Raw genomic sequence first — 23,750 nt, 5'->3', positions numbered from 1 at the left:
ATAGTACTATAAGCCCTGAGGGTGTAGCGTAGCGAGTTGCCTCATTATTGAACCATCAATCACGTACGACATATGAGACATATTCGTATGTATTCTTAAGAACACGTACGGATATTTTTAAAATAAAAAAATGACACATGTAACGTTAAATATTTTGCGTGTATTTTAAGAATATATCGATCAGTATAATAATATTTAGTTCCACGTATATTTATTTGAATTCCTACAAATATGATTTATACAAGGCTGCTGTAGTGACTCGCACAAAATGTAGCCATGTAGAGCTACGTTTTTACGTAGCACTAATATTCTAAATGTATCTGGTATAGAACGCGAGTTGTGGTCAGTGTTCTATAACATGTAGATAAAATAACTTTAAAACTAAAACGATTGACAGAAATCCATCTTAATTATGTGGTAAAACAATTTACACAAAAACTTATATAATAGTCCTATTCACTCGCGAAGGAGCGCTTCGCTACGTAAAATTAATATATGCTGTAATAAAGTAAGCTTAAGAAATCTAATCTAATTTGTATTCTTGCTGTCTTTACGCTTAGTCGTCACACGCACACTAAGACGAATCATAAGCACGACAGTCACTCATTCTACTTACTGCGCGTCGTCGTTTTAACGTTTGGATAATCGTAACTTAGTCAAAAAATTGTAGTTACAATTTTTCTCTACTTTTCTTTCAACAATCTTGCAAATAAATAATTTAATACACAAAAGAATAACACCTAGATTCGATTTGCAAATTGTAAATCTTGTAACTTTAACTTAAAGCTAATATAGCTCATAATCTCGTTTTATTTTACGAAAATATATCTTACAATCTACACCAATATACATACAGTTCTACTAAAATGTAAAACAGTGTCCTGTACTGGTGTTTCGATTGCTTCATACAAGTAAAAAAAATTTAAGTACATAAGTATTTGTGAACGAGCTTCGACAGCAATACGGTAACGAGAGAGCCACCGAAATGATGACTGCTGAATCGGGACAATATCGCCATTATCTTTAATGGATCGCGAACAACCATTTCGTTATTAAAACAAAAAACATCGCTTACGGCTCCCACTTTTGATTGGCTTCGTATTTTACTAATACATATTATAATATTTATTACATGTCTATTTTTAATACGAATTGTTTATAAACTTATGAGAGTTATTAAGCGTTGAAAAAAATCAATGGTTTATGTTACGTCTAAAAATAAATTGAATGTGCTTATAATAAACAATTAAGGTAGAACAAAGCAAATATCAAATAACGAGTAAATAAAATAGCTTCTAAATTAGTAAATTAGTAGGTAACATAATTCCTACAGGTGGAGCAATTATTAAAACAATGAAATAATCACAGCTTAACCGTAACAACCAAAGTACAAAGGTAGTTTACCTATTATGTATTTGTATTTTATACTTATTTGTTTCATTATGTATAGTGGTTATTTTATATGCATACAGATTCCTTGGTTGTGGATAAAGCCCCGGGTTAGAATATCTATTGACTTTTATTGGTCAAGTTTTAAAATAGCAGTTCGACTCCCCTTCCCCTTCCCCTTCTCGGAAAGTAGGTAAAGGACTTGGACTTTGCGCTAAACATCTTTTAGGTTGTGTTGGGTTGTCATCGGACTGTGACAATGAAGCAATAGAGCCTGCGAATACGCTTGTATGCTATACTTTAAATAGACTCTTCGTTAAGACTGACTGGTAGTAAAACTAATCAATAATATATTTAATTACCAACAATAATTTACTTAATGGTAAAGCTGTATGTAAACTCGTTCACTCATCAAATATTCTACCACGAAACAGCAATACTTAGTATTGTTGTGTTCCAGTTTAAAGGGTGAGTGAGCCAGTGTAACTAGTCACAAGGGATATAACATCTTAGCTGCCAAGATTGGTGGCACGCATTGGCAATGTGAGAAACAGTTAACATTTCTTACAGCGCCAATGTCTATGGACGGTGGTGATCACTTACCATCAGATGGCCCATATAGCCTTTTAAAACTAATTAAATAAGCCCTGAATTAAATTAAAAGCTTATTTGAAATAGTGTGCTGTATCTTTATCTCTAATTACAATAGAATAAGTCAATTTCACCATATAAACAGATTAATGATTTTATCTCAGCTTACATAAACATGAATTCTATTTTTGTTACAAAGACTAAAAATACTATGTAGCGGCAAACGGCAGAATGTCGATATGAAACTTCGATAATGACCTACTTGCACTTGTAGCCTATCAACGGCGAAGTTTTGCCAATTTCAAAGGAAAGTATAATCATCTTAGCCGTTTTTACACGGATATTACGTTTTAATATCGCCAAACAGCGGCGCCTCTGAAAAGTTAAATATTGTCTTGAAAAAGGTACCTGATTAGCTTTGTTGATTTGTTTTTTGAGTCCAGCGAATGCCATGATTGCCTCTTCCAATCAATGTGTTCGTTTAAAATCTGAAAAAGAATTGTATTATAAATAAAACAACATTAGAAATGATTAATATAACGATATCAATTTAAAAAATAATTTCCTCTGATCTGATCCGATAAAATATAAAAATAATAAAAGATTATAAAGAAGAAAATATATTTTACAATATTCGAAATGGGCCAATTGTGAATACTCGTAGATCGAGGAATGTGGATATATGGATATTGATGATTGTTGTATTTAGATCGCGCTTTATTCGTTTTGTACACATACATTATGTGAATGAAGAAATTATGCTCTATATATTCACTTAAAAACACTATGGCAGTGTATAAAAACAGTACAGCATCCTTTTCTTAAGAACCACTATTAAGGAGTGCGACATCGGTATTTCGAGCCCATATTCTATATATTATATAATAAATTATATATTATAAATCATATATTATATTTTATATAATAAATTAATTATTAACAATTATCAAAAAGTTAGGATATTAAACTATAGTAAGAGATTCGACCGTAATTATTTTCTAATGATAAATGTTTACATAAAACCGCCAGACGAATTATTGCTATGTAAATATTAAATAATACATTTGCTATATCGTCTGTTAAAAGGATAATATTTATAAACCTAATTTTGAATTATAACGATAATCATCTTGATGATAGGAATAAAACATCTTTAATTTTAAGCGTACGAAAAACATATGAAGTATGTATAAGTATGACACGAAAATTGCTTCAAAATAATATATCTAATAAAGTTGGCATATAGATGACATCTTCATTTGCTTTGATATATACGAGCAACGAAGAAATTTTCGAGTCAAAAGTCCGTTAATTCTGGTGACCTAAATTTTAACATAGATATTTTTCGAAATATGAACTCCCGAAAACTAATTTTACTCCATATAATAACATCCATATGAAAAGTAAAAATATGATTAAAATGATACATATAAATTTCTATTAATACTATATTTTTACTTAACTATAAAAAATCATCGTTTCACGATTGAACCAGCAAGCTTAAAATATTTTTCTCATTAAGGTAGTAATCTCGACTAAGCGCTCAAATATTAGTATGCGTTCACTATTTAAACTATTTTGATGGTAAAACAGTAACTCGCATAGACTCTACGCGACTTTGTAATCATATATTGAAGAGCCACAGAATTTTAAGTATAGTAGTAATTATTAGACCAATCAAAAATAGTAGTTAATGCATTTTGATATTGCACTTTTTTTAAAGTTATAGGTAATACATAATAAATGACTCAAATAAAAATATAATAATACAAAAACGATTCCAAACACTTCCCAAATAAGATATCGTAGACTTATCTACCCTTTCACTGAAATTGGATAGCACAACAGAAAGGACCGCACTAATGACCTTAAAACGATATAGGATAGATGCCGAGTATAAGAGCGAGGATAAGATTCAAATGCTATAATAGACATATATATTGTATACACTTGCAAAATTTAACTTCTAGAACAGTAGAGCGTAGACTAGTTTGTTATTGGCAGCGAGCCATGCGGGCGGATCGATACGCAGATGTAAGTAACATTATGTAATAGTGTCGTGTCAACAATAACGTTTGTGAATTGACGCTTCAATGGCTTAATGCCACTTTAACTGGCGTTATCGGTCAAGACCACTGGGAGTCGGAACCTTGTAAATAATTTGTAGGTATATAAGTTTATATGCGATGTACATATTCCCTGAGAAATAGATGAGTACGTCAAACACCGCAATATGTAGTTCTATTTTTATATACAATTTTATTCGATGAATGAATTAATAAAAATTTTATGATTTTTTATTAATGGTAACACTTTGTCTTTTACAGATTAACAAATATATTGACATTTGCAAATGACATATAGTAGTAACCCATATACAACCCACATACAGATTCAGTACCCAGCACTGTGGGCGGTTACTCCTACGATAAATTCACTTGCAAAGCAATAGAATACAAATAACGCTTTCAGCAAAATAAATATTAAACTTGATTCCTGGTAAAAGTTATTCGTTCTCATTAGTTGGGTCGGAAAAAGTGTAATCACAGTACTTAGCGCGGACTAATAAAATTACTAATATTATTAGACAGTGCACACATAGAACATTTAAAACGAGCTCTTTCAAGGTTTGTCTACGACAATTTCTTTATATGCAGTTTTCTTTTATGACTTATTTTTATCGCCAAGCATGAAATCAATATAAACACAAATTAACCACGTGTGAAATTCAGTGGCGCTTGATCAGATTTATACCCACAATCTTCGATTTCAATTCACGTATAGTAGCCATATCAGCTATTAACATTTGTGCCATTATTTTATCTCTTCAAAGAACATAGTTATTTTCTTCTACTTCTCTGATGTAATTTAAAACAAAACAGTCTTCACAAATAATTAATTCTGTTTAGAACGTGTTGACTGATGCGACCGCGTGCCCTTTGAGGCAATTAATACTGATATCTGTTATACCAAAGGCAGCAATTAGAACACGAAATTACCTTCACAGTAAATGTTTATGGAGGCAATAATAAAGGTGGCCTAAAATCTGTAAACTGGCACAATTATTTTCACTTCTTCCGGAAAGAACTAAATTTAAAATACGTGTTTTTCACATCTGATAAATTTACAAACTACCCATAAAGTTCCCAATTTCTTAAAATATCAATTACTTTATAGTCTAGTGTAATGGTTTTATAATTAGTCTATCGCTTTAATTTATGTTAAATTATTATTTGAAAGTTATGCCGTGAAACACCACAATGACCGTTGAAACAATTCATTACATTTTATAGTGCGCGAGGACATAATTTGACCTTATTAAGATAAATTGAACATATACGATGTCAGAATTATTATTCATAGAGCGTAGATTGCGAAGATACGCTCATCATTAATAGAATGATAATTAAAAACAAAAAATATGTCACATGAAAAACGATGAAATAAAGCCTTTTTTTAAATGTCAGCTACTTTGCTATTGTTGTTTAAAGTGTTAAACTTTTCAGAAAACACACAATTTTCTTCACTAAATATGATATATAGCAATTCAAATATCTTATATTAATGCATATTCATAGAGTCTTTGTTATAATACATACACTACCTAATTGAGAAACGAACGAAGCGAAAAGAAATTCAAGTACTAAAAAATATATAAAAAAATAAAATAAAACTACAATAAACTGCGAAATGAAACTTGAAAAAGAAAATAACAAAAGAGAAGGTTTCAAACAAACTAGTTTCTACATCCTCGCAAGCTCGAGACAATGCACTCTTAGCAGATTAAATCAATAAAATATGTCGTAATATTTAAACGAGAGCAGTATCTTATATAATACTTTCTTATTATACAATTAAGTTGTAATAAACTCCAGTATATATTATACAAATTTACACACAAAATAATGTTGAGGGTAAGAATTACTCTTAACGTATCCATTAACATTTTCATATCGAGGTAAGTTCTATAGATAGATATTTTAGTAGCACTTAAAATGTCAATAACTATTCAACGATGCGCATAGTGCTCTCGTCTCCGTCGATCTAAAGTAATCTCTGAAATTGAATTCAGAACGTAATTGACTCTCCTAATAACACTAAATATGGCGCCGTTACAACATATACGTGACATTGTAAACTAAATTTTGAGATACATTTTCATTAATAATTATATTTGTTACGCTTATACAAAGAAATCCGTAGTTACATATTTTAATTGTTCGTTTTGTACATATTCAGTACTACATCTGTATCTACGGTTAATAATGTATATGTCAAAGGGATTATAAGCACTCGTACTGTGACAGTTATAAGGTTATTAAAAAAGAAAACTCTCAACAATTGTAAAACAAACAATAAATATATGATGTAACAATAAAATAATCTTAATGTTTTTAAATAAACCATACCTTGCTCTAATCTTCTTTTGTCACTATAGACTGACGCTGAGGGAGTTAAAATATTAGTGCTACGAGAGCGTAGCGGTCCACGTAGCTCGTAGCGTGGAGGCGACTGAGGCCGTCGTAGTGTCATGCAAGTGCGCGCGCAACACCGCCCCCTCACTACATGGACCGATATCAATCCACAATTCTATTTCCAAATAACTTACCTATATTTTACTTTAAACTGTGCCAAATCGACAGTAATTATTTTCCAATTTTTTTTTACTATAAAGACCGATTACTTGGGTGTTTAAACACATTTAACATCTCTTGTATAAAAACTAGTATCGATTTGTTTTTTGTAATTAGAACACTTACAATTAATATATAACATGATCAATAGTGAAGAAAAGGCTCAGGTTAAATACCTGTTTCTTTCAGTTATCTTTATTTGAAAGGGAATTTAAAATAATTTGTTCAACTTTCAATATCTTCACACAGGCGACCAGTATATAGAAATTACACGCATTAGTATTACCGTTTTTGAAACAATTAGTATCATAAATACAACTGCCTGACTATATCATGAATTAAAACTATTTAATAAAATATACGCTTTAAACCGTCATAATGCCATGTTTGCATGACGGTCTGTAAAATTTAAATGGCCGACAATTACGCTTTTTAAAAATAAGTGCTTTAATTCCAAAATTACATTAAAATGTGGGTACTACTCGCCCACGTTGCGCTCGATTGGCTTTGGATAATTCTGAAGTGATATCCATCAAAATGTATGTACATATATATTGTTGGCTTTAATATGTGGGTCACGTTTACTCGTGGGCTGAGCCGCAGAGAAAAGTAAGTTTAAATGTGTCAATAAATTTGTGTTAACGAAAGGTTCTCTGGCATCCTCAGCAAAAGGTATCCTGGAATATTTTCCATCTGCCGTTCAATTCGTGACGTTGCGATAGTCATTCATCACAGGCATCATCCAAGGGAACAGTCACACCTGCTGACGTCATCCTGTACGTACATGTACCTTGGTAGCCGGTCTCACGGGGAAAGGCCGGACTACTAGGTATTAAAATTAGGCAGGCTTTCCAATCTTTACCCAATAAATTCATGTTCATCAATGAAGCGTATTTTTACTCATATTTTATTTAATACCACCAAATGTTATATTATAAAAAGTCGCTAGAGCTGTAAAAAGTGAAACTTTTATCCAATTCGGCTATCTTCATATTATCTTGCCGATAGAAAGTGTTCGTACTATGTATATACGGACCTGATGTGTCTTTACCATCGGTTTTATTCGCGAGGTTAATGTAGCTTAGCGTGATATGAAAAGAGCAATGCTCGGTAATTTGTGTCGCGCTTTATATTGATAAAATCCGTGGACTACTGAATATAACCGACGTAGCTCGCAGTTAGTATGCTGAAGTGGTGATGTACAAGGCACATCGTTCGTTCTTTTAATCCGATTAAGAAGAAAAATTCTCGCATGATGACTACGACTCGGAAAATGGAGCAAAGGATGCTCACGGATTGCCGTTGAGTTCAGAGGGCATAAGACCGGTCAGAGTAACGCTAATTAGGGGAGTCTTTGTTTAGCAATGAGCCACCATTGACTAGTGAAGAATGAATTGAACGCAAATTAGTAAGTAATAAAATCGATCGATTTTACATTTCTTGATTTACCACAATCGTAAACATCTAGTCAACTTCAAGTCAACTTGAACTCGTCTACGTAACCTTGTCAAGAAGTAATATTAAATAGAGTTATTTCTTTGTATGCGATATAGACGCTAGGAGCTTTATACGAACTTTCAAGAAAAATAACCTTGTATTTCGAATAATTTTATTATATTATGTTCTTATCTTTTATCATTCCAATTTTAGTTTTAAAATAAATAATCTGTTTTATAGAAATAAATATATATTAATATTTTTTTATGAATAATTATACGTAAACCATATTTTCGAAATAAGGATAGCGACAGCTTAAAAGGGGTTTGAATCTGAGACTTTTAGCGACAATCGGTATACCGTTGACCTATTGAAGCTCGACGTTTTATATATTTTATATAGTATATATGTATAAACTGTACATTAACTTCGTATGTAAATCGTCGGACTTTATAGAAAAGTTTGTCGCCAAGCGAACAAGTACCTAGTTATTACATTCGTTTTACTTAACACTAAAGTTTCATTTTAAGTTTCATGTCTTCCGAGAACAACTTTAAATTAAACGTAATAAATTTTCAAGTTATGAAATTATTAATCTACTTATGCTTGTGCTTATCCTGTACTACTTGGTCTGTTCTAGATTAGGCCGAGTGTTAGACGCTTCTTCGTTTATAACATCTTCCTATTTCATACTCAAATATAATATTTATGTAGAAAATTTTATTGTTTAGAGATAATCTATTGCAATATTATAAATGCGAAAATAAGTCTGTCTATCTGTTACTATTTTACGGCCAACCGAATTTGATAAAACTTGGTATGAAGCAAGACTGAACTGCAAGGAGAACATAGACTACAATTTTATCCCTAACACCTACCTCTAAAACTCGAGTGAAGGCGTGGACGGAAATAAGTATACAATTTATATACCAAATACAAATTTTTATTATCCGCAGAAAATATATCAATTAAATATTGTAATAAAGCTTTATATTTAGAAGTTAGAAGCAAAATTTTATATATATACGTATTCCTCTACCTACTGAAACCTCTTTGAACTTCCTGAATAAATTATATTATTTTATATAACACGTGACTTTATGACTTCAGTTTATACTCAAAGTTAATTAGGTACAATAGAAGAGTTAAATGATGGCGTAATTCAAACTATACGAGGCAACATCCAAAATATACACCTACTCATTACATACGAGTAATAACTAAGTCGAAAATCATATTTGAACTTCTAATAAAAAAGTATCGATGTTATTTGCGTGACAACTCGTTCAAAATATCAGGACCATTTCACTCATAGCATATTTTAGAACTAAACAAAGATGCTTTGTCGTTTTATTTGGATATCAAAGGTTAGGTTATACCTATTGGCAGATGGGACAATGGTTTGAGAACTAATCTTTTGTATTAGTAGTACTTTTGTAATATAAAGTACAACAATATCCATTGGTATATATATATATATCAAGTAAAATCTATATAATAAGTAAAGCCTTGTCTTATGAAATTTTTTTAACACGACACGTAGCAATGTTTCGTCACGTAACAATTTCGTGGAACCTTTAAGATTTATTTTGCCGACCTACGCTAAGTACGTGATAACACGATCATATTTTTAAATTTCATCTATATTATGATATAGGTGAAATAAAAAATCCTTTAAGTAACATTTTAGTGGCGACTTATACCAACGTATAAAACTTTCCTGTACATGAGTTTAGTTTTACAAGTACAAGAATATTTAATTTATTTAAATAATAATAATCATATTTAAGAGAGCATATTCTGTTAGTGAGAGAAAATATCCGTTTGTTATTGTTGATGTTGTCCAATATTCAGTTACATACATGTAACTTCGTTACTTCGCTCGTGCATTCGCTTTTGTGAACATTATCATTACATACATACCCGTTATATATACGATAACCATAGTTGCAAGTTCACCTAGTGGTTGACACCCAATATTAACAGAGATATTTTTATCTCTCTATCGATGACGACATTTCCAAGATTTATTTTTAACACATTTTATTTACGGCCCTGTAGAAATCACCCTTCTTTAATATTATAATAGCAATGCTTTTTTCCAAGTATTACGAGGGGAGGTCTAAACCCGCGGAACAGGGGAGAAAGAGGTGGGGCTAGGCTTATTTTCTTGGTACCTTCGTAATTAAGAACTCATTAAATTTTAACTCTATGACGGCACTAATTTACGTATAATCATTCAAGAGACTAATCTATCCGGATCGAAAACTACAATAAAGGACTAAATGGAATGGCTATATGTGTATATATAATGACTCTTGACCAAGTAATAAAAATTTCCTCAAAACATATATCGCTTAAATAGAAACTTTTATTAAATTTATTGTCCTGGTAAAACGTTAATTTACAAGAGGCTGGGTCTATTGAAGATTCGAAAATCGATCGAAGACGACTTACCGACGGTATACTGGAATTGTTTAAGTGAAGATTTTTATACATATATTTTGACAATATTCTTTTTTTCATACGAAATCATGTTCGTACCTAAATTTTTCTATAATATTAAATTCCGCCAGCAGATTTGAACAGCTAAACACATCTGTACCGCGTGAGGTTTTTCTAAGCCTATTAATGAATGTTTTTTTATATAATTTATATCAAAATTAATATATATATATATATATACATATAAGTCAACGTAAATTGAGCTGAAGAGAATAATATAGCAACAATATTACATGAATCAAGACGAGAGAATGAGTAATCTTAAGTGTTTTTAAACATTTTTTTATGTTTAAAGATTGTACTGCTCAATTATATGAATGCCTTTTTTTATAAAAATAAGTAGGTGGAAAGCCAAATGAGCCACCTGATGATACGGGGTCACCACCGTCGATAGACATGTATATAAACACCGTAAGAAATGTACATAAACTTATTTAAATTTTAATCACAACAATACAAAGTATTGCTGCTTAACGATAGAATATATGATGACTGGGGTTGTATCTACCCAGTCGGGCTTGCACAAGCCTACAACTAAGTGAACTTTAAATTAATGATTTTTGTTTTAGTAATTATGTTATTTTATTTTAAGAATGTTATTAAAAAAAACAATATTAAATGGTACGCTTATCTTCATCGAATTTCTTTTATTTTGCAAACAACAATGAACTTAATGTTTGCACGTACGTTCCTATAACAAACCCTTTATTCCCTTCCTTGTGTTGTTAATTTAATTACTTCAAAACTGCTTTGTAAGCATATCAGAACCAGAATTATATATATAAGTCAAATATATTACAGACAGTTACCTATTCTAGAACAAAAATCTTTAGGCGTGGTATAACAATATTTACGATCGAATATAATTTCAAATAATAATATTCATGAAAAAAATTTAATACAAATAAAACATGTAATTTATTGCCTATCTAAAAACCAAAATAGACTTTTAAAAATATATCATATTATTTAACTTAATTCTCTTTTACAATTTGTCATAATATAATATGCTATAGCGTGATCGTCCAATTTTGATGTCAAAATAAATACTGTTAATGTGGACTATAGTAATCGTTACCGATTTACCCCTTAAAAGGTACCAAAACTTATAACTTTCGACTTTTAAATTTATAAATAATATTATTATTATTAATGCGTTATATGTGCAAAATGTATGATAAATTTTATGATATGTGAACATATAAGTTGACAGGAATAATATAACAATTGAGGCCGATACAAAAATAGTATCATTCTGGTTTCATTCAGTCCTTATTATGGCTTTACGTTGAGCTATTTACGGCGTACGTTTCAGACAACACACTTGACGGTATTCGCTTTTTGACTGTCGGTTCATTCAAATGACTAACACGGATCGAAGCGTGATGCGCGCGCACTCTCATTTTTGCTACATCAGCCTAACATCTGCCGAGATCTTTGCATCCTCTTCATACAGATTTTTGGTCAGAAAATGAGAGAAAAGTAAGTGGACCGAAAAAGAATTCCTTTGATGTTTGTGTCAAGCGAATTAAGATTACATATTTGCGTATAAGATTCGAAACGATTACGACTCTTATTTTACGTATTCAATAAGAAAAAGCGTACGAAATGCTTACGAGTAGGTACCAATGCTATATCTATAATGTGTATGTTATTATAAATTTTACTTCTCTTTCCTTATGTATTCAAATATTAATAACATTTGAAGAATTCCGTTAAAAATATTTCACATCTGCCGGTCATGTAACTACGGCATGATTTGAATCATCTTAGGAAATACTGAAGTGAAGGTTGGTTTTATTTTATAACAAGGAAAAAGTTTTACAATTATAATTTCTTTTGTTGCGAATTAATTTAATTAGATACCTGGTATAAAAAAGAAATGAAATAAAATATTACTTAAAACGTGTGATAATTAAAGTCAAAATGAATAGCGAAACTACAAAAGGGTTTTCCTGAAAGTCCGTCCTTTTAAAATTCTTCGTCTTTTCTTTATTCGTATTATCTACAAAAAGAGCTAACCGGATTTTAAAGAAACCTGCACAGTGTTGAAACTTAGTGTGCGGATTAAAGCTTAAGAAACCTAATTTACATTTTACGTCAAGACAAAAACCATGGAATAACATCACCTCTAAAGGTTTAAGGTAAACAGAAAAAAAGTCAAATAACAGCCCGTATGTCTCATGGCCGGGCTGAGGCATCCTCATCTTTTTGAGAAAAAGTTTGGAACTTACTCCATCACGCTGCTCCAATTGGGGTTGATGGATACACGCCGAGCACGATATAAATTATAAGCACAAATTAAGCACGTCATGAAAATACAGTGATGCTTGCCTAGGTTTGAATTCGGAATCATCGATGAGAATCATATCCTCTAACCACTGGATCATCACGGCTCTTTTTTATCCATAGGAAATACATATTTTGGACTCTATTTCTAAATTATCCGAAATTATATCTCGTTCCAAACTTTTTTGTGAGTTTCTTTCATTTTGCATACAACAATGAACTTTATGTCTGTACATGTATTTATAAATAAAAATACCATGAAATAACTTAACTTATAAAGACTATATTCGATTATTTTCATAGTGTAGCTAGACACGCGGGGATGTGAGCCACCTGATGGTAAGTAGTCACCACCGTCTATAGACATAGCCGCTGTTAGAAATATTAACCGTTCATTATATCGCCAATGCTCCACCAACCGTCCCTTGTTGTTATAGTGGCTTACTCACCCTTCAAACCGATACTATGCTATACGTAAATAATAATCTGTGGTATACGAAGTACCTATAGATACTTCTGTATTCATAATTAGAGAATTATGAACACATTTCTTTTGAAAGAAAACGCTTTGCACTCTAATTAAATTATGTAATTTATTTCGCGACAAGTCAGTTGGGACGTGGACACAATTAAAATCTACATAATATCATTTTCTTGTTCCTAGCGTTATTTAAAAACAGTTTTTTTTTTTAATGTTCGGTTATTAAAGTACCACTTAGTCAGTAGATAAAAGGTTGGGGTAATACAATCTGTACAAATATTTATCATTAAAATTCGCTATCGTTGAAAAATTGATTTTCGTTTATACTTTATGAATTCACCAGCAACCTAGAAATAGCTGTGACAATTAAATTTATATCATATTAAATTGTAGTTTCCTGATTTCTGTAGTAGTATATTACCTCAATGCAGTTGAAGGAAATGGCAGTTTCTGGGGTGTTCGTAGAGAAGATTAACACAACTGAAATTTGATATGGGTGAATTGTAGATTTGTAAAGGTTGTATATTGTACGCAGAATGTATAGATATTAACTGTAAGGGGACATTAATATTAACAGTCCATAAATACCGCACACGAAACAATCACCCATTTAGAAGATTTGGAGCCACCAAGCTTCTCCAGATATTATTATGTATGTAACATAATACATGTGGTATAATCGCCGGTTACTTTGTAATAAGTACAAATAAGCAGATAAAAACTGGATGATACTTACTCAGATTTAAGCCCGCGATTTCGCTTAAGATCCACGTGTTCTATCCACGGATCTCGATCGTATAAGTTTAAATTAAGTATAAGTACATATCGGTAGGTCAAGACATAGACATAAGTAACATTTATTAATACTTATCAAACCAAATACATAATCACTTCATGGTCACTGATCTTTGAACTTGATACTGTAAGCAACAAGTTTCAGATATACTAAAAATTGTTTAAAAGACACAAAGAAAATGGCACACGACGTGCGATGTATTCGCGTTGGATGAGAAATGTCTTGAGAAGGATATCAGTGGAATATCATTGGAATATTGAAGTAGATTTGAAGCGATATTAGTTTTAAGTTTATTTCTTTATCTAAAGGAATGATTAATCTATCTTAATAAATGAGAAGATGTTTTTGTTGTAATGAAACTTAAATAAAATTAAACCAGACGATGCTGCGCGTGTTGAAGGTTTTAGTATATGATATTTTTATATAAGAAGTTACGTTTTAGACTATAGACGTAACAAGCGTGAATTTCAAGTTCTTGTGTGTATATACATATGTATAAAACATTAAACAAGAAATGTAAAAAATGTTTGATCCTGCCGGCCATCCCTACAACTTCTCGCTATTTTTGAGCTCAAGGCGCTCGAAAATGTTCTCAAAACATAATTTCCAGGGTCCGTGGATTGTTTAGATTGAACCCGGTAGATGGCGCTGCGATCGGAAAGTATTTTTTTTTTTACTTCACCCAGACGGGCTAGCTTTATTTTGATTATAATAATATAATATTGATAATTATAAACTAATCATGTGTGATGGAAAATCAGATAAATTTTGCAGTACTTTTTAGTATTTTTCTGAGGCCACACTATCAACAAATTTAACGTATAACGCGAAAACCAATTAAATATATAATATATATAAAAATAATACATGTAGACAATACGCCAATGTCTTCCTTACTGACTGAATATATAACGCACAGCCTGAGCAATAATTCTTAATGTCGCATGTCATTCTCTCTAGCCAACCAAGATGCTCCTAATCCATTTTGGACATTAGACAAAAGTGACGCAGAGTAAGTACACACATGAATGTTATATATTTATTTACGTAAGTGGCTACTAATTTTAAGTTCAATTAATCCGTTTGAAGTGACATCCGTTACAGCACATAGAGTTTGTACTCCTTGCTTTTTCGGGCAAGTACTTATTATGTTAAGGTACGTCATTTATTGCAAAAATTTATTTGCCTTTGTTTAATAATCTTTGAATAATAATCTAAAATAATCTTGTACCATATAATAATGCAATTCAGTTCGAAAGTATGTATGAATTGATCGCAATACTTATACGATATTCTTTACGCCAAAAAAATAGGTACAGTGCAACCCGTCGTGGTATAGAAAAGGCATCGAAATGAGATCGCATACGGAGAGGGGCGTGTAAGGGAAGGCATGAGCTGGTGAAATGAAATGTTGCTATTTCAAGACGCGCACACGTGACGTAACAAATATAAGGAATCTTTTGACATCTATTTGATTTTTACTATTTTTTTTTATGTACGAGATAAATTGTTTGATAAATTATTATTTATCGTTTATTACATTGTATATAAAAAAATAAAATAGAATAGAATAGAAATTTATTTCTCGCATAAATTAAAGTTAATTATGATTTACATTATAATTATAATATTAGATAATGACGTGCATAAATAATCTAGATATGGGTTAATGTTAATTGAATTGATAAATTAAATAATATAAGATTCAAAAATATGAGTTAAGAGGGTTCCAATAATTTATCAAGCAGGTTGAAAGAATATGCAATGGAAATTAATAATAAAAAGTATTTAAATAAAACAATACAGGCATTATACACAAATCATAGAAAAAAATATATCGTCTAAAAGCTTGTCCTATAGAATTTGTATTTTGTACCCAAGACGCTGGCACTCTGAATTGCAGGGCTCAGTCTAAGCACCAGGTTTATACATTCTTTTTAGTACCTGATGACAACGGACCTCAAGCTTCTAAGCCCAGCCCCACAAATTCATACTTATGTTTTATTACGTTTTGGTAAAATTAACTTGGATTTTTTAAAAAACCTTCCCCATGAATCACTCTATCTGTTAGTGAAAATCGTTGGTAATCCGATAGTTAGTTTTTGAGCTTATCGCGTTCAGACAAACGCAGCAGGGGACTTTGTTGTATAATATTATGTATGATGATAAAATAATAGCCTTGCGTAAGAAAACATGAAGCGATGAGTGGCGTGAAGAAGAAACATTTTATGAATTAGTACTAAGTCTGTTGACCATTGAGGGGTTTTATGAGAAATAAAATAAACCTTATTTTGTGTATTTACATTCCATATAGTATAAACTACATTCTCAACTAATGTAAGGCTCAGAATCTTTTTAAGATCGCACTTTAAAAAAATGTATTATTATATAGGCAACGTATCAATTTCTACTATTTTTGCTTTACTTCGGTTCAAATATATACATATCTTATTAAGCTGTGTGTACTATATCTATTTTCAAATAATAAATTACCCATTAATAGCAGCCGTATAGTTCTATTAATCTTCATAAACAGTTGCTGTAACTTAATATAAAATATAGGTACATCGCTGTGTGTAAATTCATTAGTATTTGGGATTAGGATAATGAAGAAGCATGATATTGTAGTTATCTAAAGATTAATTCGTTTATAACAATAATATAATGTATTAATAAAAATATGATTAAAACTTAAGTTCAGATTATTAAGAATATCGGTTAAGGTTAGGATTTTTATAACGTCAGTAAAACGTCTACACTATGCTTATAGTGTGAAGTAGAGGCATTCTGTTAGAAAGTCGAAACTTGTCGCAGAAAACGAACGTCAAATGTCATAAAGTTATATGCAACATTAATTATAAAAATTATAAATTTAAAAGGATACACGTATCAAAATGGCTTATCATCGTAAGTCGGTTGTCTAAATTTCAAGAGTGAGATACGAAATGAATTCTTACAGAATCACACTGCTGTAACAAAAACAAACATATTATGATGTTCAGAACGTTTGTTAATGTCCCAATTATTGTATAATTAATTTAGTGATAACTTAATTGGTGTTTGAATAATTTTAGTATTTCTTTAAGTATATTGTATACTGTTTGTGAGTTAATATAAAAATAAAAAAAGAGAATTAACCTTTTGCCTGATTACGTTTTATTTTCAAGATTTACATTTATCAAGCAAAAATCAAAGCGAGCAAAGCCGCGGTTATAAGCATATTAGCTTAAATATAAAGTAGGTGATTACGACGAAGTTTTTATCAGAATTCGTCGATGTCACAGCCAGTTCTGACTTTGTGAACTTCTCACCCTTCTCTACCACCCACCTCCGTAATCCTCACCCCAATTCGTTCAATATCATTAATGTCCAATAAGACCATAGAATTCGACATTTTGATTTATTTATATAATGTATGATATTATACATCTCGAATAAATTAACTGCTATATAAATAAATTGGTTTTAGTTACGATATTCCTTGTTTACTACCACCACCACTTATACCATCGCCACGTATAGTTCTCTAATGTTTCTATGCCAGAAAAATACAAGCAAGTCCTAGTCCAATCCTAAAACCCATACGAAAAATATACACATATTTCAATATATTGAATCATGTATTTAATTCCTCTATATATACCTAGCCAGCGATCGATAGAGGGCAGTAACCTAGGAGTCAAATGAATATACCGAATAAGAAACACGATAAATACAAATTACGGACGTTACAATGAAAGCTGAAATGGTATCGAACACTGACGCCGAATACCAAACGACCGTGAGATCGACCCAGACGACAATGGCGTGATGAACGAAAACTGAAAACTAGATCGTCTGAAATGAGAGTGGAGAAGTATTTTTCCTGGAGGGTAAACTTTATAATTATAAAAATAATATTATTAAGTATAAAATCACAATTGTAATTGGACCTAATTTTAAAATAAAACATACATTTAAAAGTTAATTAGGATTATCATTTACAGCTATTTGTCAAATTAACGAAATGAAAAGTCTTTTGTTAGGAGGTGCTACGTTTAATGATCTGCGGTTCTGGCAAAGTAATAAGAAAATATAAAAACTTCAACAAGGTATGTTTCAAAATTATTCATATAATTATTATTATTTACAACATACTAGCTAGACCTGCGGCTTTACCCGTGCGAAATCTATAAAACTACCTATAGCACACAAACCGTCACCCCCAATACCCTCTCTCTCAAGGGGTGAATAAGGGGATAAAATAAAGTACTCAATGTCCTTTCCCGGAACTCAAAACTATCTCCATACCAAAATTTATCTCAATCGTTTCAGCAGTTTAAACGTGAAGAGGTAACAGACATTCACTTTTGCATTTAAAATATTAAGTATAGATTTACATACAATAATATGTGATCACTGGTAACCTTATCACTTTGACCTTTATCCTGCCATTATGATGTTTCACAAAAAATAATAATATACAAATATGAAATGAAATTTTGCAGACGTTTCTTGTGATGATAAGAGTACAATTTGGGATATTAAATACTGTAATTTGATAAAAATTTCCGCCAAATAAAGCTTTGTGTTGGAAAGGTACTTTTGTAATTACTTTATTGTGTTACAACATGGTACCATTAGTCACAAAATAATTTTACTCATTGATATATTTAGAGACAATCGATAAAAACAATCTTAAACCAAATGTATACAAAGCTAATCGATAATAGTTGATAAGTAAATTTTCTCTAATAAAAAATGAACAAATAATAATAAAATAAAAATGTTCTCTAGCGGGCAAATCGTATTAAGTCTTCTTATGGTTTTAGCACTGTCATTTGTAGAACTTCATAGAACTTGGTTATAGCTCCTTTAGAAGATATCGAAGTACGATTTCTTCGTTTAATGGTCACAATAAAACTTTGATAGGTACTTATTCCACGCCTTTGATATTTATTTTTTGCATAAGGTCGCCTTTGTCTATTATACTCTCCAATCTGCCAGTATCCTTATATATAGTGGAATATTCGATTTAAAAGGTCACATATTTCATTAATTTGCCACTCGACACATGACGGTTTGCTCGCTGTTACACATGAGTTCTAAGCACAAGTTATTAGTGTTTTCCTAGATTTACCTCGCAACTGTCTGTTGGCATCTACGTGTTTTAAGGTGAAATCAGACGGTTCATTTTTAGTTCATTTTCGTGTTTCATTTTGCATCTTTCACTCAAAGTGACACGTCTAAACACAAAGTGGAACAAAAGTGCCGAATGAATTCATTAGTGAACTGATCCAACGACATTGGATCGGTTCATTCGGCATCTTTCATTCCCACTCCAAATGAACGAAAAATGAACAGTCTGAACACAAAATGAACGTTCAATCGGATTTGGCCATTTTGTCTCGAACGCTGTAGCAGACGGTCGGTACGTCAATGGAGAAACAAGTAATAGAAGTTCTTCAAATTTACTGTTATCCATTCGCAGATGATTGCAATATGGTTCTGGATCTTCATCAGTTAGTACTCTCAACAATGTATCTGAAGCTCCAAATATATTTCTTCTTCCAATCCATGGTCGCACCCACCACCGCCGACGCTTTTTTTCCTTCTTTTTTTAGCTCCTTGATCAAATGATCACAAATTAAACTTATTCCAAGAGACACGACTTCATTTTCACTTCGACGCCATATTGAAAGAAACTACGGATGAATGTTCTTTTTTACGTCATTCCAGCAAAGCCGTGTGAACATGGAATGAAAGAAAAATGAATCATTCACTCGAATTAACCGTCTGATATCACCTTTACTGATCTATATCGGCTGAAAGAAAATTGAATTCCTTCTTTTTCTAATTGCCATATATCTGACATAGCCAATCTATACGTAATGAAAACAAAATTAAATATGTATTAGGATAAACTATTAAATATGTACTGTTTCTGATTATATTTAAAAATCATAATCAACATCAGAATTTGTAAGAATTTAAATCACCCATCAAATTTATCAAAAAAAAAATATTTGTAATGATTGAAGTAGTGTTAATGCTTAGTCGTAACAGTGATACGATGGCGCCCGACAGTCTGCCGGCTTAGTCAGCCAGAAATGGGTCCACAGCCAAATAGGTTAAGTAGACCTACATATCTATAGTTCTAATTATAATTCTAATTTTAAAATGTCGTTTTAATAAAGAGAGACGTGACTTGTCCCCTCGTTGTTGAATCATATGATTTTATCATTCATCATTAAGTACTTATATATTCATATAAGTAAAATAATAACTAAATGAATGAATGCGCCAACTTAGGTTGACCTTTAACTTTCTTGTTGGATAAGGTATTAAGGCAATAAGGTTCGCTTAGTATAAAGATTTATATGGCATAAGCCAAAAGCCCTTTAATATAGGTTAAGGATTTTATTATCTCCCTTTAATGTGAAAACAACGAATAAAAAATATGTGTTTCCTTTTATATGTTGACAATAAATATGTTTATGTTAGAAGTACTTACCTACTTTTTTATTATAGACTATTACATAGCTACAATTAAAGATAATCTCGACTCGCTGTCTGTTATAACTTATAATTATTCTTTTTTACTAATTAAAAATTTAACCACGGTATATTTTTTAATATGAAGGACGCAAGATATAATATGCTAATTGAAGAGCGGGAGAGCTTTCTATAAATAGACAGACCCCCAGCGCTCGAGGAGCGAGTGCACTCGCATTAACCGACTGCATTCATCTTCTATTGTCGATAACTCTGATTACGAGTAATAAAAACTTGAATGGAAGCAGTAACTTTTGACTCTTTATCAAAACATATATTTTTTCAATATTTATATAACATGTATATTATATAACCAAAAAATAATTAGGCTTAACTGTGATATCAGTTAATAAATAGACTGTTAAATTTAAAGTAAACAGGTGATGCATCGTTTTTTAATGAAAATGTTTGCATATTTATTATCTCTAAGTCATTTAGAGGATGGCGCTTCTACGTAATTATTAATATTTGTTGCGAGCTACTACACATTATTCCACAAAAAAAAACCGAACACGAGTCTACGGATTCTATAATGTCCTTCCATTATGCCCTTCTGCAGCAATATCCAGTGAAGAGAATACAAGACCGGTATACCGCTTGAACAACTATGCGACTAATCCTGCATATAAATTAACGAAATCCTGGAGGATTACAGACAATATTACGAGTTTAAATGACAAGCGATCAGAAATTGTGTTCATCGTCAGATCGATTAATATTATGTATTAATTGCCAGCAAACAAGTGTAACAGCCAATAACTGTAAAAGGCTATTTCGTGGACATGAAATCGAATCTGATATACATATATTTTACACAAAAATATGATTTACCGTCGATTCATGAGAGTTGATAACGAAATAGACAATAAACACGCGGTGAGACACATGACAGTAACTTAATAGCATAACTTAATAGTGAAGAGTCAAATAGGTACCACCTAATAATGTACGAGTTTTAAAGTATTTCAGGATCCTTTATTTGCTTTATTTATTAATGATATGCTACATGTAGTTTGCCCACTTTAGGTCTGAGGTACTGATATGGTTATTATGTAGTTTAAGTTAATAATGTCTATTAAAAACAAATTCACGTGTTATGTAGTAACTTGTTAGTTTCGTTATAGGATTACATCATTCGGTTAGAACATCTATGTGATGACGAGATTCCGGGTTTAGGTTGATTTTATTTCGGTTTATAATTTTCAAAGCTTACTTGGTTTTATTCTACCGCCAAACAACAATACTCAGTGTTGTTGTGTTCCCGTTTGAAGGGTGAGTGAGCCAGTGTAACCACAGGCACAAAGGATATAACATATTAGTTCCCAAGGTTGGTGGCGCATTGGCGATGTAAGGAATGGTTAATGCACAAAAATTTTTGTGTACACTTCTCTTGCCAGCAATACAATCTAGTTATATACTATGCAATCTAGTTTACTTACAGTTGTAGTTGACTACATATTTCAATCGAGAATTACAGTAACTACCACAATGTATGCCGGTTTTCCTTAAAATAAGCTGATCTATTTTTTCTTTTTTTTACCAAATTTCATAAAATTAAATAAATAGATCATAATTTTATTCATAATCTATTTCGTCAAGTCGTCACTGCTGGGTGACCACATCAAACAAGAAGGTAATAAAAAAAATGCATAACATGCAGGATGTTTGTTGAGAGAACAAAATTACCTAACTAAATTATATTTTTGGATATATGACATAATTAATACAAGTGAAAACTATCTGTGATCAACTCGTTATATAATTATAATCTTTTGTTTCACTTATATAATTGTTTGTGACATCTTTCATTACGACATTAAAAACAAACTTGATATGAAAGTGAATCTGATTAAAATTTAGAACAGCATTAAATTTGGAAGTAGGTAAATAATATAATCTCTACAGCAAATGAAAGTCAGTAGACCTCTAACTGTATTCTTATATGGCGACTAATATTTTCTTGTCACCATATACAATATTTAAAATTGAATGCATTCTGCAGATTTATTATAGAACTCTTTAAAGTGTTAATTTCAAGTGTATATATATTTTAATATTCAGTTTTTCAGTTCACCACAAACAAATACATTTAGTATAGATAAATACATTACATCAATATTTTTTTGTTATATAATTCTTATGATATACAAGTAACAAAAAAATATCACACAGTTTTTTTTTTTATTTTGGATCATTGTCAAGTCAAGTCTACTGAGTATTTCACTAAAAATATCTATGACATAGTAAAACATGTTCAGTAATTCATTCAAAAAATTTAATAACATCTAATGCTATTAAAACCATAAGGTACAATATTGTCTGAATTTAATAGAAATACTCAGTCAATTATGTGTCGTCAGTTATTAGTCTCAATTATGAGAACAAGTGCCTGTTCAAAAATAAAATTTCATTCATTAACAACACTGGCGGGAAGTTAAGGCCAGTGATTCCAATTTTATCATATCAGTGTGAGATAGTAGTATGAAATGAATCACTCTGATAAAATGTTATGTATTGATGTTGATACATTGTAAGAAATTAAACAAACACAAGAATACAAGGATTATTGAATGGTTAAAAGATAATTCTTGTTAAAAGATTTATGACAACAAAAGAATCTCCCTTTATATTCCTATTAATTAAACTTTTGGTTTCATAGTAAAAAGTGACGAGTCAATTTAGCCCATCAACATTTACCAATTAAAACAATTTATCTATAATTCCTGGCTTCCATTATTATTATAGTTGCTGATAAGCTAAGTAATGCTATTGTTGAATGATCCAATCAACAAAAATATCTTATACTTACACAACCTAGTGTAAGAAAGACGATATTTGAAAAAATCATATATTTGAGCTAATTATGACATTTATATAAGAGAATTTACAGAATATTACGTTAAAACAAAAATGAAGGGAATATTTTTTACTAAAAATACTGTTTGAACATAAATATCATCATATTCACAGAAAAATAAAGAAAATTGAAAATATATTAAATTGTGTAAATATGAGGTTCATTAAAAACATAGTACTGCATACAACTTTTGTCCAAAAAAATGAATAATTATCAAATGTAAGATTTCATATAGCT

General features: G+C 30.9%; 1 protein-coding gene across 9 annotated transcripts in view; it reads right to left on the bottom strand.

Annotated features, from left to right (window-relative positions):
* Positions 1-23,750, bottom strand: part of LOC113398644 (endophilin-A) — a 37,809-nt gene that overhangs the window by 13,578 nt on the left and 481 nt on the right. For 5 of the 9 annotated variants that reach the window (XM_064216887.1, XM_064216888.1, XM_064216890.1 and 2 more), the window contains exons 1-2: positions 6,390-6,529; positions 2,389-2,468 (exon numbers count right to left, since the gene is read on the bottom strand). In XM_064216887.1, the coding sequence (XP_064072957.1) occupies positions 2,389-2,433 (45 nt within the window). In that variant the 5' untranslated portion in view covers positions 2,434-2,468; positions 6,390-6,529. Of the gene's footprint in view, positions 1-2,388; positions 2,469-6,389; positions 6,531-23,750 lie in introns of those variants that run through there. The other 4 variants (XM_026637493.2, XM_064216884.1, XM_064216889.1 and 1 more) reach the window with 2 other exon arrangements.

The sequence above is a fragment of the Vanessa tameamea genome, chromosome 14 (genome assembly GCF_037043105.1).
Source record: "Vanessa tameamea isolate UH-Manoa-2023 chromosome 14, ilVanTame1 primary haplotype, whole genome shotgun sequence".
NCBI lineage: Eukaryota > Metazoa > Arthropoda > Insecta > Lepidoptera > Nymphalidae > Vanessa > Vanessa tameamea.
Note: the sequence above shows the minus strand (reverse complement) of the source record. Positions and strands in the feature narration are given on the sequence as shown.